Source organism: Caloenas nicobarica, chromosome 1 (genome assembly GCF_036013445.1).
Source record: "Caloenas nicobarica isolate bCalNic1 chromosome 1, bCalNic1.hap1, whole genome shotgun sequence".
Classification (NCBI taxonomy): Eukaryota; Metazoa; Chordata; class Aves; order Columbiformes; family Columbidae; genus Caloenas; species Caloenas nicobarica.
The window spans coordinates 81,598,533-81,618,451 of record NC_088245.1 but is presented as its reverse complement, the minus strand read 5'-3'; the positions used below and the strand labels follow the sequence as shown (position 1 = coordinate 81,618,451).

Sequence of the window (19,919 nt, the reverse complement as noted above, 5' to 3'; positions counted from 1 at the left end):
GGTCTTAATGAACTTCATAAGATATGTGGGGGTATGTGTTGCCGAATCATCAATAGTTCTTGATAAAAATTAAGTGTTCTTTCAGCTGTGTTGTCGGATAAGGATACAGTTGTGAGGGTCAGGATGCAAAACTAATAGGCTAAAATGTAATATCCTTTTGCCTTGCGTGTTTCCTGCGTAGCCATCAAATCTGCTGACAGTCCATTTTGTGAATAAACTGTAGTTGTTCCTTTGCATTTATGAAAGAAATGGATGGTGCAGAACAGTCTGTGTAGGTGTTGAAACAGAAGATGTGAAAATGCAGGGGGAGGCAGCCAAGAAATGCTTTTGTCAAATGGAAATTTCCAAACTTCTGGAGCCAATGGTTTGATTAGATGAGAGCAACAGGCATCAAAGTGATTGACAATCTACATATAAGCAGTGAGTGGTATAAATGCAAACTCTTGATCAGATGGGGTGCTAAAATTTCATCTGGTAAATTGAGTAATGATATAACCTACTACCTGAGGGACCTTGTTCTTATGATACTTATTTTGACCAATTCACCTTTTAAAATGCCTGACTGTATGCATTAAAACACATTGAAGCAGTAAATAATTTTTTCAGTGTAGTGCAGCCATTTCCTGAAAGAAAATACCTTAAATAGTTGATTTGATTTTACTCATCATATAGGATTTTCTTTCATTTACTTCAAAAGACCAAGTTCTTTTAATCTACAGAGAAAGTATATTGTAATTACTTTTCGTCTATGCCACTTCCTTATGGAATGATGAGTAACAGTATTGCTGAAGTTGTCTTGAGTTGTTGCTACTACTTCAGAAATCTGTCTAAATTGTGGTGTTAATTTGTTTTATGCGAACTTTAGCATTGAGATGGCAGTAGCTAAAACACTATTTAAAGGAAGCATTATTAATCTTGTGTTCAGGGTGACTTGCTTTTTTTGCTCTTTTTAGTCTGGTTCTAAAATAAATTGATTTTATCATGACAGTTTTTACTGTGAATAATCTTTATATGGAAGCATCTTTTTAACTGCTTTTTCTTTCTTAGTATTCTTTTTTTAACTGAGTTGGCATCACCCGTTATCTAGCCTTGGACATTTTCCTTTGACCACTGCCTCGAAATGCTCCCACTCTTACATTTCATGCTTGGTAACAGAGGAACGGTGCCAGTCTCCAGTTCACACCTGTAATTTGGCTCTGCCCGTTTCCATGTCGTGTTTCTCAGCCCTTTTTTTGTTGCATAAAACTATGAGCTTCCAGTTGCTTTTTGGTCATATGCATCAAAGCAAGGAATTAACGCTGGAGACTAATAGCATTAAACAGCACGGAAGACATTCAACGCTGTAAAAGGCTGGTTTTGCTAATTGCTGACAGGTATTCTTAGCACCGACAATTAGGCGTAGGCAGTCACTTAATTCTGACACAGTTGAACTCGCTATAGGAGCATAAGAGCCGTCGTGGTAAATCAGATGGTGGGTCCATCTGGCCTGGCATTCTCTCCCTGGGAAGGACTTGTCCCGATGTTTAAGAGAAGCTGCAAGAGGAATTAACACGGCAAAGTGTGATACCTAGAAACTCTCCAGTATTTTTTTTGTGGTTAGTATTATGGATTTTTTTCTGAAAAGCAGCATTTACAACTTCAGTGTTGAGGCCTGCCTAGTTTTTAGAAATACTTGAAGCTGACAAGATGCAGAATAGTAAGAAATGATGAATTTAAATCCAGAGAAAAGAGAGGAAATGTGACCTCTTTGCAGTGAGGTCACTTCTCAGGGTTTCCCACAAGCCTGATTGGTGTCCACACCTAGATTAAAATACGCTGTATCTCCTTCAGGTTCTCTAGTCTGAAATATGAGCAAATCAACATTAAGTGCAAACATGAACATTAAGCATGGACATTGCAAGAAACACATGTACTTTTTTAAAGGATGTATGCAGAAAAAATCCTGCAATAATTTCTAATCTGTTTGTGATTTCAAAAAAAAATCTCAAACCACTTTTATTTGTTGCTGACATTTCAGTCCTTTGGAGCCTTCTAAACCAACTTGCTGCTCTTCTTCTAAGGCAACAATATTATTCTTTTTCTGAAATGATCAGCTGCTGAAGCTGAGCCTGAATGGACTGAAGGAAACAAGAGAGCTGCGCGAGGCTGAGCTGCGCCCTCGGACCTTGGAGACGACAGCTGGCACGTCAGCGTTCCAGTTCAGTGCCACGCTTTATACCCCCTGTGTCTCTGTACTTGAACTTTACGTCATAAGCAATGAATTTTTTTAATAGAGTTTGTACTCTTTTGTCTGAAATGAATGGCAGGCCCACACATGGTGCAAGCTTCAATTAATTATCCTCTGGGGTCTGGTGCACATATTTGCATGTGCTCTATCAATGGGCCACCAAGATTATTCAATTAAATTCTTACAGTGGCTTGAAGAAGAGCAGTGATTAAAGTATTAGTGATGACTGTTCATTTATAAAATAATTTTTTTTATAAATTTTGGTGTCTACTCTTATTTCTTGCAAAATAGGATCTATTGTGAGGGCAAGTTAAAATACACAATGAAAACTGATTCAAAAGTGGACGCACCAACATTTCAGCTGCTTTCTTCTGTCAAATTGTTGAAAGAAGTATTTCCAAGCATTTCCCAGGCGATAACGTATTTACTTTGCAGAAGCTTGCCAGACCAATTTCCTCTTTCAGCAGACTGAGGAAGTATCTAGTTATGACCTAGTATATTCTGATACATGTGTTTTATAAGCCTGGCTTTCTTTTAAAAGTTCTATTGGGTTATTAATAGAAGTGTGTTGTTATTTAATAAAAATGGCTGTTGACTAGAGATGTGATTATGGAAGTATGCCAGCTCCTAAGACATTGGGAAAGTGATCAAGAAATCATGAAAGTTATGTGACTATCTGATGACAAGTTGCTACACTTCTGTGTAACCTTGGCTAACATAAAAACAATTATTTGCTTCATAGAAAATTAATGTTGTGATTCACATAATCTTTTAAAAAATGCAATCAACCAACCAAAAAAACCCCAAACCCAAAACAGGGTAATCACAAATAATGGCAGATGAGATAAGAGAAAGATATCCTTAGAAATCTGGCCTACGGTAGAAAACTCTTAAGAGAAGTGAGGTATTTAGTTACTTCTATTAATGCATATCAGATTTTGATCCTGATTTGTTTAGCTAGATTTGCGAATCAACACAGTATGATTTCACCAAATGTGTCTTGAAAGTCTGCTGTTGAATTTGAGGTAATAAGTTACTGAAATTATTTTTTTTTCATATATTTTTATATATGCACATAACCTTCGTTACTCTAATACTAAGCAGTTTTACTTCTTTGCAGTTCTACAGCAGAAGTTTAATTGAACAATTGACTGGTGCTGTAACTCCTACAATTATTCTTTAAAGGCTGTTGCTGCTGTAATTAGTTTGAGACTAAACTAAACAAGATTCTGAGTTATATAATACAGGAGTGAAAAAAAAAAAACCAAGTCATATCTTTCAACAAAGAGCAAACAGTCTTCAGTGAAGATAGTTTACAGTTGATATCTAAGGAGACCAATAATGGAAGCAAAGTGAAATGTGAGTTTTGAGAGGGTTATTGCAGTAATAGGTAATTGTATGCTGTTATGCAAGGATGGAAAGTAAGGAGGGGAGGAAGGTGTGACAGTGAAAGCATTGAAATCGTTGCGCAAAGGGAATGGAAAGTTGGGGAAGGAACTACATACACAGTTATTCATTTTGTGGTCATCTGGTTTGTTAACTGGGAGAGAGAGAGAGACAGAGACAAGGCTTTTAAGTGCTAAATATTGAAAATGGAATTGTAATGCAGTAGATGAGGAACATACACTCATAGTATGCTCTCTTTGTCTACAGCTTAAGAACAAAAGAAAATAAAAACCAACAAACAAAAAAACCCCACCCAGATTCAACACAATATGGTGAAAACTGGGATAAAAAGAAATTTGATACATAATGTATGTGGGGCAAAACAGCTCATCAGTAAGAGAACTATAAATAGTGGGCCATTGTAGCAATTTACTAAATACCTAGATTTTGTGAATGGGAATTGCTGGCTGTTCTGAAGCACTTGTTTTGTATTTGAGAATCATCTAAACTGGTTGAAAAGACTGAGGTGGTAATGCTTGTAGGATTTATTATTCTTGTTAGCAAATGCACAGCTGTTTCCAAATGAAACCCAAAGTGTTGGTTTGGTTTTGTTTTGTTTTGTTTTTTTCTGTTGAGCTCCCTTTTGAACAAAGTGGAGAGGGGGCTGGATTGGGTGACAGGAGTCAAGGTTGTCACTGCTTGAGGTACAGAGAAGTGACAGTGATGCAGGCTCTTCAAGCCGAATGGAAATTAAGACATTGCAGCAGAGCTTTGACTTCTTGCAGGATATGCTAATTAGAGATGTCTCGAGCTCCTGAAACCATTTGAGCTTGCAGAGCAGTCTGACCCAAGTCAGTCTTCAGTTGGAAATACCTTTGACAACAAGAATTTTTTTTGCATAGGCCCATATATTATATTTAAACATATATATATATACACACATAGGTAGGTATTAAGCTGCTTAATTGTCTGCATTCACTTTCCTTATCTTTAGCAATTCACTTTTCTTTAGCAATTATTTTTCAAAACATAATTATTGAAAAATATGTAAAAATTGGTAAAAAGGAACTGTTATTAGAGTAGGTTTCTTTAGCAAAATGGCTCTAGATTTCATGTAGTGAAATGGAAGCGTAAGTCAAAATTGTCAATTGAGTTAGTGCTTCCGTTTGTAACACTTGCTCAAGAGCACATTTCACTTACACTTCTAATGCTGCAGTAAATCACAAAGGCCAAGGCTTGCAGAACTGAGTTTAGTCATGTGTTAGAGATAATTTTCTTTCTAGTGAACTTTGAAAACGTTTAAATTTCTTATGCAGCTATCTCAAAGCATTTGCTAAAAGTTTGTACTGAAATTGGTGATTAGGGTTGTGGAGGGTGACTAAGACGACTGAGTTCTCTCTAATTTACTTGGTGGGATGAATTGCTCCGGGTAGTGTGGTACAATTGTGATCATGCAGTTACACAGCCTGAGTGCATTTGTCCTCGCAAGTTCAAGTCATGTTTTTTTCTCGTTCTGAAAACCTTTAACATCATGTAGGTGAGAAAAAAATCAATTAATGGTTCCTAATTAACTCGTTTTAATGAAACTCAGCAATTTATTAGTCTGCTAATCTGAGCGATCTAGCTTCAGCAGCAGAGCAGGCTGGCCCTTTGTATCGGAACAGCTGTCGACTGTGGCTTTTTGTCGCCCTGTCCACAAGTTACCTTTTACTTCCTCCATCCTCTCTGCCTCTTCAGGAGAGGCTGCAGCGTCCCTCCTGCATCGGGGAAGTGTGCTTTTGGGCAGCATTACCTGATGAGAAATCTGCCATCAGTCTTCAACAAGAAGACGCACTAGCAGCCAGATTGGAGCATCCAGTGCTGGTCTGGTCCACAAGCCACCTGCTGAACCATGCGACTCCCAATCCCATTTTTCTTTAGAAAACAGATTGTGGGTTTTCACTGCAGAATTGCAGTGTTACTCTAATTCTTGGAAGCTTTCCATGTAGTTAACCATTAAGGGATCCTTGGATTTCAACTATCAAATCTGAGGCTTACAGATCCGCTTTCTAACGCCCGCCTAACTATTTTCTTACTTATCTCAAACAACAAACAATGTATTAGTCATTTCTACTACAGACTAATACTTACTGACTTACTGAATTGAAATTTTTCTTCATCTGCAGTGCTGCTATCGAGGTACTATATCAGACGCTGTGCCTAGGGCTTAAAATGTGTATAGTGAAATGTTACATAAATTGATAATACATGGCAAGCACATCTCATGAATTGCCACACTTCTGTTTAAAGGTGTGTGGCTTTTGTGTCCTTTACCAACTCTCAGTTTCTTATAAATTCCCAAATATGTTATCTACAGAATGAAAGACACCCTCCCACAAAGTTTGGGGAAAACTGAAAACAATAAAACTTTATCTTTCTGAAAATGCAGTGCTCGATTAGAAACAACAGTTACTTATTAAAAGCTTCTCAATCTGTAATACACTATAAGCTATTTTAGAAAGCATTTCATCTTATCATTTTGAAAGAGTTTTCAATATTTGCACTTAACTACATAAACTTACACTGTTGCATTGGAAGTATGTCATGAGAGCATGTTAATCGTATCTGCTGCAGGTGAGAAAAGGTTTTGTTTTTACATAAATATTTTTGGAATATACGTCTGGTTTTAGAATGGTCTCATTGAAAGATTTGCCATTTCAGGGCAGTAGTGCTTCATCTTTGGAAAGTAAATATCAATAATAAATGAAAAGCTGGAGTATAGTCAGTTGTATAGAAATGTCCAGGTGCTTTTTCATTACAGAAGCAGCAAGGATACCAAAACTCCCATAACTAACAGCTTTTTTGAACTAAGGAGGGCTTAAAAGGAAAGCCCACAAAATTGACACTTTGCCTGAGAAAATAAACTCATAGTAGAGAAAAAAAAAATGTTGGCAGCAGCAACACTAGTTTAGGTGTTGCATCGTCTGCCAAGAAAATTGGTAGAATTTTTTATGCACCTTCCCAAGCGTGTGCACACACAAAAGGCTATAAACACTTTGCTGTTAGCAGCATATGTGATATTATAAAGGTCTGTCAGCACTTTGTCTGCTTTGAAACTTGCTGTCTCTTTACACCCTCTTTTGTTCATGCTCCCTGATGTTAAGTTACCATACTCATATGTTTTCCAGTGGAGCCATGGAGTGCGGTTTCTAAAGCTGTTCTTCAGAAAGCTTAATTGAAAAAAGGCTCGTAATTGTAGGGTACGATAGCACTGAGAAAAAAAAATGCTTACATTTGCTATTTACTGTACAATGTGTCATTACAGATTTAGTAAAATAGAAGAGTTGGTACAGCCACAGACCACATCCTTGCTAACAGTTGTGTAGGGACTGCATTTACTTAAATTTTTTCCAAATTCAGACAACTTTTTGTTAGGTATCTGGAAGTTACTGCATTTATTTCAATTAAAAATGGGACTTTCTTATGCTAGACAGCAAACACACAACATTAAACTGCTGATGTGATTATTTTTTTCTTTTTTCCTTTTTTTTTCTTTTTTTTTCCATGGTTCAGGAATGAAATGCTTCACAGAAGCAGGATAAAACTGGTCTAGATTTGTCTTATGTTTGTATCCATTTTAATCTTACCTTTAAATGTCAGTGCAAAGATTCAGCATTGATGTAGAGAGGAAGACTTAATTGCTCTTGTAATTTTTGCTTTCTTACCTTATCTGTAATCTTTTAAAGTATTTTGTCACAAAGCATGTATGAAAAAATGCATAAAATTGCTTCTCATCTGAAATACATCTATGTACTCTGAGTAAATTTGTGATATATAGGGGTTGCGTGTTTGCATGATACAGATTAGATTGTCAGACTGAATCTTAGATAAGATGTAGAATAAATGTTTGGAGGCAGATAGAGATGTAGCATTTTTCTGAAATATGTTCTTCAGTTTTCACTTGTGAAAAGGAACGGTTTTTCTAAACTAAAGATATGGAGGCCTGCTGAAAGTTGTGTCCTGGTTTATGATTTTGTTTATATTCTTTCAGTGAAGTAGAACTCAGCCTTTGCTTTGATGGTCACATTGAGAATGAGCAAATGAGAAGGCCTTAGCATTTAGGAACACATAAATAAAGTCTACAAAGAAAGGGCATGAGAGAAGCTTTGAAGTGGCATCTAGTTTTACTTTTAGTGGGAGAAAACCAGATGTGTCTTTGGGAGTTCTGGCCCAGCTGATTTTTTTTTTGAGAGGACAAGGAACTCAAACCAAATCGTACAATGGAGAGACCTCAAGCCAACCGTCCCCACCCTAGTAGTTTGAACTTTCTTGCCACTTCTGAGTGAACTGCTGTGTTCCAGAGGACAGATGGTCTAACCCTTCATTTTCAATTCTGTATATCTCTCTTTTTTCTGTTTCAACAGCTATTATTTCAATTTATTCCCTGTTCAAAAAATCCTGGTACTATTAAAGATTATAGCAATTTCAAAATGGCAAAACTGGACAAAATTTTTAATTTACTGATTTTGCGGTGGTGTATGTTAAAATATTGGCGCGCAACATTTTGGGGTCAGCAATCCTGTAAAACACAAGGTAAAATGAAAACAAACAAACAATCCTGCTTGTGTAGGACTTGTGTTGGCAAATGACGCTCCTGGCATTATGCATTCTGTTGCTACTTACAAATAGAATAATATATTTGAATTATGTATTTGGGGGCTTTTTTTAGTAGTCCGTGGATCACATTTGGCTGTCAAAAAGATTGCTGTTGACTGTACATTTAGTGAGTAGGTGAAAACTACACAATGAGGTTTTTCTGAACATGTCTAGAATTGGTGAAAATAAGTAAAATAATCTCTTCTAAAGAGATTAAGGGTCTCAAAGGATGGAAAGGAGAAAGAGAGTAGATAAGAAGGCAAATAACATGAATCAAATTCAAGGTTGCTGTCAACTTCTACCTTGAACAAGATAAATCCTTTTGCTCTGAGGGCTTGTCCATGTCCCAAAGCTAAGCTACCTGCTAAACGATGCCAAAGCTTGCAGTGTTCAGAGGAAAGGATTGGGAAGAAGAACTATAAAAATTTCTGGAGGAAAAAGGTCAAGTTAAGTTGACGCTGTTAAGTTGGTATCAGTTGTCGTGCACTGAGATAGCTAAAAATGAAACTTGTCCTTGCTTGAGCTATTTTGGTGTGGTTAAGGTTTTTTGTTGTGTGGGGTTTTTATTTACTTACTGATAGCTTGTTTTGGTTTTGTTTAGATCTTTTTATAGCAGATCATTGTCTCAGGCCACTACTGGAATTAAGAAGAGAATATTGTCTCAATACACTCAAGAGAGATATTTTATTTTGCACTGAAATGCTTTTCTCTCCTGTCATCTCAGTCAGCTGTGTCAACTTCTGGAGCCCAAGACATCCCAGTAGTAAATATTAATGAGGAACAACAGTTCATGCCACATACTGAATTTGGAGAGTATGCTCATGAGTACTAATAAAACACAGAGGGAATTTTTCCCAATTTGGCTCTAGTGTTTAGTATGCCATTTAATACAACCTAATTATAGATGCTAAAATAGTAAGGGTCAGTTATATCCTTCATTATAAGTGCAACAGTGTGTGTGTGTATAGTTACCCTGTGTTCTGAAAACACGTTGATATGAAAAATTGATTGGAGAGAGAAGGAAGAGGAGCGTTGTTTCCATATACCTCTTGGAGGCTGTATCTGCATAAGCAAAAAGTTAACACCCTGGCTTCTAGCTGGCTGTGTCAATATGAATCACTCTTCCACGTAATAAAAGTAGACGCATAAATATACAGAGTTGAAACTCTGAATTACATACTGGAATGTGTATAAAATTAAAATTAAAAGTTCTCAATTAAAAAAATCTCCTGAGATTTTTTGGTCAGATGTGTATTGTTATAGCGTAATATATTGAAATACTAAGCTTGTATGTGGACCCGGAAATTCATGGATTACTGAACGACTGTCTAGATCGAATATTGAAGATTGTGAATATCACATGGTAGCTTGGTTTTAATGAAACTCTCTGTAGTCTGCAAGACTGAGTTTAAAACAAATTCCTTAACCTGCTGTTATGTGGGTTATGGCAATAATTATCAAGCTACTCTGTAACTTACACAAGTATTTTGAGGAGTCTTGTCAAAATATCAGATAAGTTAATGCCAGAAGTGAAACAATTCTGATAAGTAATGAAAAAGTTTTCAAATGCAAGTATTTAAAATCTATTCATCCAGCTAGACATATTTACAGTAATCACACTTAGTTGTACTAGCTGAATTTCCAGTGTTCACTCAAGAGAGTTCACTTGCGTCTAAGCTGAAGAGAAAGAAAAAATTGCTCTTACTTTGCCTTGCCTTTTTGGAAGGAGGTGACTATAAATGTCTCTCAAATGCTAGGAAGTATCGGGTATCCCACAGGAGAGTGGTCTATGTCTAGAATATCTTTTTGCCTTTTTGATGTAATGTCAGCTACACCTCTGTGCATCTCGACATCAGTGTGAGTAGTAAGGAAAACTGTATATTGTCCAAAAACATTTTGATGTTTTTGGAATACTGACTCGATGTATGACTCAAGCCTGAAAGAAAATACTTTGGAATAGGTTTGTGTCAGTGCCTCCTCTCCTCTCTCTCTCCTTTTCCTCCCCCTTCCTGCTTTCCCTCCTGGTTTTGTATGGCCTCCCCTTTACAATCTTTGAGCGTTGCCTCTTCCTGTGTCAGTGTGAGCGGGATGCACCCACGCACAACCTGGGACGTGCCTTCTCTGTAGTGGTCCTGAGTACCGATGGTCCCTGAGCAGAAGTCCCGATTCTGCATTTCTAGATTTCTGGATGTCAGCTGATAGCCAGCTGTCAAGGCTTGACATGAACAAGATGGCAACATTTTGGCAAAGCTTGCGGAGTGCCAGCTCATCTCCTTTTTTTTTTTTACTTCTTAGTTTGGTGTGAGAGTTTCTGAAATGTCAGAGGGAACAAAAAAAAAGTTTTCGGAAGTGGAGAAACAGAAGAGTCACAAGAAACCCCCACCAAACCTGGATGCTTTCTCAGGAATGTTTTGAATTTTAATTCTGTTCAATCTGAGCCATTTTCACTTGAACGACATTGTAGGACCGTGAAAATTAGGAATGACACAGATGTACTCAGGTCGTCTCTTTTCTGTCCCCTCATTATAATGGATGTGTTTCTGCAACAGAATCTTCTAAAGAAAGCTAAACTTAGAATTCTGCTGAATTTAGTGCAAAGATAAAGTACGTTTGCTGCCTCATTAGTTAAGCTCCATAACACGTCTATCCATTTAGGTATTAGTAGGTTTTAAAAATCCGAGTAAAGAAAGAAAGAACTGAGCTATCTTTCTAACCTTATGCACATTTATTCAGCTATCCATTTACCGTGAAAGCAGTGTGAATATTTTATTAAGCTTTTGTTTGGAGGTAACTTTTAATTAGTAATGCTTCATAATTACAAAATGTTATCCAAAGGAATTTTTAAGAAACCTGTCGAAAGTTAAGATAGTCTTGTTAAGTCTAGGTTGTTTTCAGAAGCAGGAAGGGTAGAAAGCGTTAACATTTGTGAGACGAGTTATGCTTCATAGTTTTGAAAGCTAGAAGGTTAAATGAATAGGCAATAAAATAAGTAGGTGTTAAGCATAAAGTGCCATTCAAAGCTTTTGTTGTTTTGCACCTCTTCTGCTATCTTGCAACTAAAGCACTTTTTTTTTTGTACAGGTTTGTTCTCTGTCCAGGAATATTTTTCAGGGCTGAACTTGTGATAAGAGAGGCATAATATTGTGTGATACCTTACATGAAAAAGATTATCATCACATATTGTTTGCAAAAGTAAATACTATCAAATGGAATTACTTTCTTTGTGCTTTACGGTGCTGATTTCAGATACTGGGGCTTTTGCATTATATACTTCTTTTGTTATAATTATTATTTAAAGTGTTAGATGAGTTTGTTTTGGAGCATGCGAGTTATATCCAAATAACACATCTGCGTTACAGACTCAGTACCCTTTCTTAGTCTGATTTCTGTTTGTATGCTTTTTCGTCACTGAACCAGGATTGAATTTTGTGAGTGCACCTTTCCTGCCCTCTCTCTTCCATTTCGGGGCCAGAGGGCTGGGAGGGAGTCAGAGCAGTTCAGCCCCCTTTGCCTCCGGTGGCTGTACAGTGGTGTCGCTATGCCGGCCGACCGCTCCGCGCTCTCGGGTGTGCTTCTTGTGTGGCAGCACCTGACAGCTGTTGAATTTTGGCAATTTCTTCCCAGTTGTGGGAGCTGCTGCGATGTAGAAACACCTGCAGTTCAGGGTACCGAGATAGCATAAAGCGTGGGGGTTTTGCTGGTGTGGGTGAAGCACGTTCCCTCCCACTGGAGGGGGCTCCTAAGGCCGCTGCGGGGGAGTAGCACCCTGAATTAGAAAGTCAGCAGCAAAAGTAGAAGTGCAATTGTGATGCATCACTTTTGTTCCAATCACTGAATATTTATCTGTATTATTGGAAAATTTGGAACTAGTAACTTTACATTGTAAGCTAGAAGACAATTGCTTTTACGGAAGTGATATCCCTACAGAGCGGTGTTTATGTCTTATCTTTAACTTGTCCCTGTCTAGCTGGAATCCTATTTATGAATATATAAAGACTTAACTGAAGTGAATTACCAGGGAACATATCTGAACTAGTAATGCTTTACTGCTCTAGTTTTTTAATTCAAAACCGTTACCAACCCAGTGCCAATGTTATCCTTTTTATTAATTGGTGTATATATGTGTGTGTGTGTGTGTACGCACATACAGCGTTACATGCTGTAATGAAATATTCGTAATTGTTTTCACTGGGCTGATGTACTCAATGTAGTGGATTTACGTACTTGAGCTGAAAAATCAAAAAATTATTGCCTAATAATTTTCCTTCTCTTTCTTCCACAGTCATAATGAACGAAAAGTAACCTGCAAACATCCAGTAACAGGACAGCCATCACAGGACAATTGTATTTTTGTTGTGAATGAACAGTAAGTGGCATCTGTTTCGGTCTGTAAAATACATGTTTTAAAACTCGTTAATATTGAAGTAAGATTCAGTGATCACTAATTGCAATATTTATATTTTCAGGACAGACTAGCATGTTTAAATTATTTGAAAGCAATATTTAATACTAATTTTTAAGATAAAAAACATAGCCCAAATTAATTATATGATAGAAACGCACCGTGTTTACGCACTGTGTGAATTTCCACTTATCACTTCACTACTTCTGTAGTGTTAGCAAATGACTTATATAGTATATAATAATCCAGTAAACTTGGTTTTGCTATCTTTGCATTAGTTTTGTAGAAAGATAACAATACAAGAAGGTATGCATGCAAGTCATAGCTGCCCTCAAGGTTTTATATGTGGCTGAGTATTGGGTGTCCTGGTCACTGCCATTGCTGCAACACGTTATACGGCGGCTAGAGTGAAAACCCTAACAGCAATATGTGAAATTTCACAAACATGCATATTCTCATTAAAGTGAGACAAAGCCATATGGGGTCTTTGGAGAGCATTTCTTCCCATTTCCATCTCATGCTCATTCCTGTTTTTTTCCATCCCATCAACACCTTATGCTAATAGAGAACTCCTGTTTTAAAACGTCTTAAAATTCACCTAGAATAGATTTAAGTTTAAAACACATTGCAGGTAGCTTTACAATGAAGCGTGAATTGCTTTCAAATTGGAAAAGTAGGACACAGGCTGTATTAGGCTAGATCTATGGGTGCTTTTTAATAGCAGTCTGCACACACAGCATGTTCTATTGCTATTACATATTCTGTTTTCAGGACTGCTGCAGCAATGACATCTGAAGACAAGAAGGAGCGACCAGTAAGCATGATATGCGAAGCAACTAACTATAATTTGACATCAGATTATGCTGCACATCCAATGAGCCCTGTGGGCAGAGTAAGTCTTTATGTCCAAATTAAATTAAAGTTACAATCATTCAGTTATTCCACAAACATAGTGCTATATATTAGTGTTCCATTGAAAAAGAGAAAGAAAGCATATATCTTTTAGGGCACTTGGCTCCTTTCATGTTTAATTTGGAAACTGAGGTGTCTGAAACAAATTATCACTGAAGCTGTAATTTTAACAGGTATCTCACATCTTATGACTTGCACATACTTAAATTGTTTACAGAATCTGACCTTTCTAATCAGTGTGAACAAGCGAAATTTTGACTGGCTGATGAGACATCATCATAAGCATTCTTACGGAAGTTGCTCAATACACAAAGAATTGACTAGATTTCTTCAAGTAAAATACAGAGAACTGTAATTGTCTATAAAAAGTAGGTACAAGAGAGATGGAAGGTGACCCTGGGGTAAAATTAAAAGAGGACATGACATCATTTGCTGTCATTGCACCAGAAGATGAGGTCCTGGTTACCGAGGAAAAAATTCATGGGAAAAGTCCTGGAGGTTCCTAGGCCAGCTGAATTTATGTCCCATTTTCTCCATTCACCCAGCTTCTCAGAAAGTTAAGACAAATAACCAGAGGTTTATCAAGGTGATGGATTCAGGCCCATCAGTCTTACCTCTGTGTCCAGCAAGATCATGGAGCAGATCCTCCTGGAATCTATGCTAAGGCACGTGGAAAATAAGAAGGTGATTGGTGACAGCCAGCATGGCTTCATTAAGGCCAAATAGTGCCTGACAAATTTAGTGGACTTCTATGATGGTGTTACAGTGTTGGTGGATAAGGGAAGAGCAACTGGTGTCATCTACCTGGACTCATGCAAAGCATTTGACACTGTCCTGCACAACATCCTTGTCTCTCAATTGGAGAGACATGGATTTGACAGATGGACCAGTCAGTGGATAATTGGCTAGATGGTCACACTCAAAGAGTTGTGGTCAACAGTTCAATGTCCAAGTGGAGACCAGTGATGAGTGGCGTTCTTCAGGGGTCTGTATTGGGACCGGTGCTGTTGAACATCTTTGTTAGCGACATGGACAGTGGGACTAAATGCACCCTTAGCAAGTTCGCCAACAGCACCAAGCTGTGTGGTGAGGTCAACACGCTGGAGGGAAGGGATGCCGTCCAGAGGGACCCTGACAGGCTTGAGAGGTGGGCCTGTGCAAACCTCATGATGATCATCAAGACCAAGTGCGAGGTCCTGCACATGGGTCAGGGCAATCCCAAGCACAAATACAGGCTGGGCAGGATTGAGAGCAGCCCTGAGGAGAAGGACTTGGGGGTGTTAGTTGATGAGAAGCTCAGCATGAGCCACCAGTATGTGCTTGCAGCCCAGAAAGCCAACTGCATCCTGGGCTGCAGCAAAAGAAACATGATCAGCAGGTTGAAGGAGGTGATTCTCCCTCACTACTCTGCTCCCACGAGATGCCACCTGGAGTACTGCGTCCAGCTCTGGGACCCCCAACGTAAGGACATGGAGCTGTTGGAGTGAGTCCAGAGGAGTGCCACAAAGATGATCAGAGGGCTGGAGCACCTCTTCTATGAAGACAGGCAGAGAGTGTTGGGGTTGTTTAGCCTGGAGAAGGGCAGGCTCTGAGAAAACTTTATAGCAGCTTTCCAGTACCTAAAGGAGACCTACAAGAAAACCGAGGGGCTTTTTACAAAGGCGTGTAGTGATAGAACAAGGGGTAATGGCTTTAAACTGAAAGAGGGTAGATTTAGATTAGAGGTAATGAATAAATTCTTCACCATGAAGATGATGAGACACTGGAACAGGCTGCCCAGAGAAGCTGTGGATGCCCCATCCCTGGAAGTGTTCAAGGCCAGGCTGGATGGGGCTTTGAGCAACCTAGTCGAAGGTATCCCTGCCCATGGCAGGGATGTGGAACTAGGTGATCTTTAAGGTCCCTTCCAACCCAAACCATTCTGTGATTCTGCTCCTCCTTTCCTACTATATACATGGTGCTGGCCAAATAACACACTACACCTCTGTCAAGTGCTGCTTATTCTATATTAAATGTATTTCTAAACTTGAAGACACTAGCACAGACCTCTGACTGTGAAAAAAGATCTACGTAGGCTTGAGATTGCTACAGAGGTATATATTTCCACCCCTCTTTTTAAAATTAAGGGGTTTTTTTTTAGTTGTCTTCCTGTTTTTTTTTTCCCCTGCTGTTAAAAATCACTACCTAGACAAATATGATTGTATCTCCTGAAATGCCTTGAGGGAATCAGCTTTTTAATGTATGAAGTTGGTCATATTACCAATCACCCTCCACAGTTCATCTCCTCTGCTTTTCATTGCTGTCCTGATTATCAGCAGACTAATGCTAACAATTTTCTCACAGTAAGTGGAATGGAGTGTTAGCCCAGAACAGCTCTTGCAGAGCTCCTTGCATCTCCATTACAGCTAGGATGTATAGAATTCTTTATAAGTATTCATCCGCTTGTTTATAGATATTTCATACAGTGCTTAAGCCAATCCAGCTTTAAATGGGTAGTTTAGATATAGCCATAAATATCTTCTCAGTATTTGGGTTAGCCAGAAATTTTGCAGTAGTAGTCATGAGATACATTAGCCAACAGCATAGTAAACAGAAGCAATGTGAAAGGCAGTATTGCTATTCAGGATTGAACGTCCCTACTGTATTTTCATGTTTTATATTCAGGCTAGTCCAGTAGTGCTCCTTGTTCATCTGACATTTTAGTCTTATTTAAAATAAATCCAGTTTGCTCTATGCAAACCAAAGCACAGTAAGAGAGAATGACTGGGAGATTTGCTCCAAGACCAACCTCCTGGTCCAAGCAAAAACGCTGAGGCAAAAACCCACTCAGCTCATGGAAAACTGCAACATGGGAAGGCGCCGAAATTGCCTACAAAATCCAGAAGGCAACATCATGTTGGTTTGTGGTTTGGGAGATAATGTAAGCCTTGGAGATTTGGAAACGTATTTTTAGGCAGAAATTGAAAGTAACAAATATCTGGATTTCCATTCTTTGAGTTCACATGGAGAAAATTTCCTTATCAGCAAGGTTCTCAATCCATGTTTTTCAAATGTAGACACAATAAGTTTAGTGGTAATTAATTACTTCTGTGCTGTTTCTGAAACTGGTGAAGAAGCCTCACATAAATTCGGTATCCTATAGCAGCTAAGCAGAGAGTAGGGCAGCTTGCAGAGTGATGAAGTGTGCAGCCCCAGCTACTGACGGATCTGTTGCCCAAAGTTCAAAACTCTGCTGCTGTTTGTTTCCTTCAGGTTTGGGAAAGAGTAAATATCCCCGTCTGGACTTCTGGCTTCTTTCTCAGTACAGAAACTGTACAAGATCCTGTAGGTTCTGGTTTTAGAGGCATCACAGTTACTGGGACTATTCCTTAGAATGCGTCAGATGGTACCAGATGTGACTATGAGTTGGCCAGCTCTGTTACCTTCTATATCTTCCACCAACTGGTTAGTAATTGGGCCCCGCATTCACTATTCTCATCTTTGACTTCTCCAGAAGCTGGAGCTGTGCAATATTGTTAGTGCTGTGGGGTAAAAAATATTTGAACCTTTCAGTTCTTTTTTTTCCCCTTTCTTTGTGTTTCCCCAGTTCAAGATATGTTAGATTTGTGTGTGAGAGAGCATGGGATGGTTAGAGATCCTAGATATAACAAGAGGAGGAGGTGATCTGAAAAGTTTGAGAACTCATAATTAGTTTATATATACACCTACCGTATTTCCATATCCTAAAATACTCTTTGACTCGAGGCTCAGAATTTGTTATGAACAGTTCTTCTCTTTATGCAGTGTGTGGTAAAATCATCACAAGGTATCTAAAGTGTTCTCTGTATTAACTAAAATTAGAAAGCACTTGTGATGCTCTCCTTAGTTAATGGAAGTTTTTATTCACAGGTGGTTAGATGTAACCTATTAAAACTTTGCTGGGAGCTCAGTGAAATTGGAGTCAATATGGTTTGTTATCAGACCTACCTAAGAGATATCTATCTAAATTATCTGAATTTGTTAGTGGAGTTGACATTAGTAGTATAATACTTGGGGCTGGTTGTGTTTTCAGAAGCATCCCTAATGCAATAGGCATTTTACAAGCATAGGAAGTCCGGAACACTCTTGGGAGGTGTTGAACCTTTAATACCTAATATTAGCAGGTACGAGTCTTATAAATTATTTTCCATCAAAATCTTGGCACAGTTCTTCTGTGATATGCCAATATAGTAGCCATACGGGTTAACTGAGATAGATGTAGTTAACTTTATAATGTGCTCCGGATTGTTACACGTTCTCTGCATATTCCTTTTTTACAGCTGGATGTCATAATTCTATTCGCTTCTTACAAACCTTTGTCCATTTTGCACTGGTAGAATTTTTCAGGTGAAAATGTAGAATATTTTAACTTTCATTTTTAATTAGGTTTTCAATTGCTTGCTCTATCTTGCTTTCCAAACAGAGTTGAGTCAAATTTCTATGTCTCCAAGGGAAATTAAAAACACTCTGTTTTTATATTCCCTCCTGATTCTTTCAAAAAAGACATACAAAATGACCTTGTTTCATTGCATTGTAGACTTAACACACAGTTTTTGTAATGTTATTCTTTTTTGGCTAAGCTATGTTGTATTCTTCAGTTAATGGTATCATTGACAAAAGCTGCACATCATTTTAAATTGCAGTTTGCAGTTTATGATTTTAAACCGACTGTGGAATTCTCTCTGAAGCATGTATAAAATCCAGCTCAGTTCTGTGATGCGTGTTGAGAGAATTTCCGTAGACAAACTCCATACCCTAATTTGCAACAAAAACTGAGTGTTTGTTTAGCCGTCCTCCTTTAGGAACTTTGCATAACCTTATGACTACTCTCAGTAGTAGAGATGGGGAAGCTGAAGCACAGGATTATATTGTCTAAATTCAGATGGTGGATTTGGAGCAGAGCCATGAACACAGCTTAAAAGACTTATCTGAACTTTGCTTCTTTTGCAGAGTTGGGTACTTTGCTGTATCACATCATATGGTTTCTGAGGCACTAATTCTTACAGAATTGAAAATATAAGTAAACGTTCAGTTTATTCAGTTGCAGAACAAAGTTTCTAAATGTAGGCTGAAAAGAATGAAGTGTGACATGGCAAAGCACTGCACGTTTCTTTATGCCTTCTGCTGTTTCTTTTGCTTACTCAAGTAGAAGGAGGACAAAATCTAAAATGGGTTACTTATCTTCTCTTAATCATCTGTGATCATTGTGTAGCTGTAAGGTTGTAAAAAGGTATAAGCAACAGCAGATATAAGTGCTGGAGTTTCAAAGCAAACGTTTCACAGTAGGCCTTAGTGCAAGCAGGTACAGTAATGAATCTTCAAACCAGCCAAGAGATCATATGGTGAAGGGTTCTTGAGGAGAAGAAAGAATAAAAAAGTGTTAGTATAAGTTAGGAAAGGGACAGTTATATCTTGTTGAAATCTAAACAAGTTTTCATGTATTAGTCCAGTGTTGGAAGGAGGAAAGAGTACAATTTTCTTGCCCAGGTGATAGAATTTTTCATAATTAATAATAATTCTGTTAGTTTACTTCTCTCTCTACAGCTTGGTAGGCTTTCTACCTACCTTATAAGAAGGTCAGGTATGTATTTGGTTGTTTTTTCTTGTGGAAAAAAAATTAAGTACTTGTCTTGGGATTTGTCTTTAAATTTTCTGCAGAGGAAAAAGAAAGAAATGCTGAATCCAGCAGAACCATCATAATAATTATTTATCTAAAAAAGGAATACTGTTGGAATTCTGAAATCCCCCAGAGGAACATGTATAAGAAAAAGATCTTAAAGAAAATGTGTTATGATTTTTCAACAGATGTTGATGTCATGTTTTCTTTAACCTGTTCAATTCAATTTAGACATCACGATCTTCAAAGAAGGTTCATAATTTTGGAAAAAGATCAAACTCAATAAAGAGGAATCCTAATGCACCAGTTGTCAGACGTGGCTGGCTCTACAAACAGGTACTCTTCCCCTTTTTACCCCCTTCTGGTTTTTTTTTTTGGTAAGATGTATAATGTACAAGAGACAGTCATTTACATAAAATACAATTATAGCAATAACAGAGTGAAGCTATAAACTATGAGGAACAGACACATGGTATTTTAATTAATTAGATACTTAATGGATGACATTCTGATACAGATGAGTAAGGGCATTAGACAAATACAGAACATTGATGTTCTATATGTACGTATCTTTCTCTAAAATACACAAAGGGCTTGAAAAATCTAAGCAGATGTTGTTAGTAAATAGCTGAATGAGTTTCAGGCATGCTGAGATGATGGGACTAGGATGTATGGTCCAGCATATTGGTTTTTTAAATTCTGAAGTTTCTTTCGTTAGGCTG

General features: G+C 37.9%; 1 protein-coding gene across 11 annotated transcripts in view; it reads left to right on the top strand.

The window, feature by feature from the left end:
• The window catches only part of PLEKHA5 (pleckstrin homology domain containing A5), a 168,007-nt gene that overhangs the window by 83,336 nt on the left and 64,752 nt on the right, over positions 1-19,919 (top strand). For all 11 annotated transcript variants that reach the window (XM_065657445.1, XM_065657030.1, XM_065657115.1 and 8 more), the window contains exons 4-6: positions 12,531-12,614; positions 13,422-13,542; positions 19,429-19,533. In XM_065657445.1, coding sequence (XP_065513517.1) covers positions 12,531-12,614; positions 13,422-13,542; positions 19,429-19,533 — 310 coding nt within the window. The remainder of the gene's footprint in view (positions 1-12,530; positions 12,615-13,421; positions 13,543-19,428; positions 19,534-19,919) is intronic.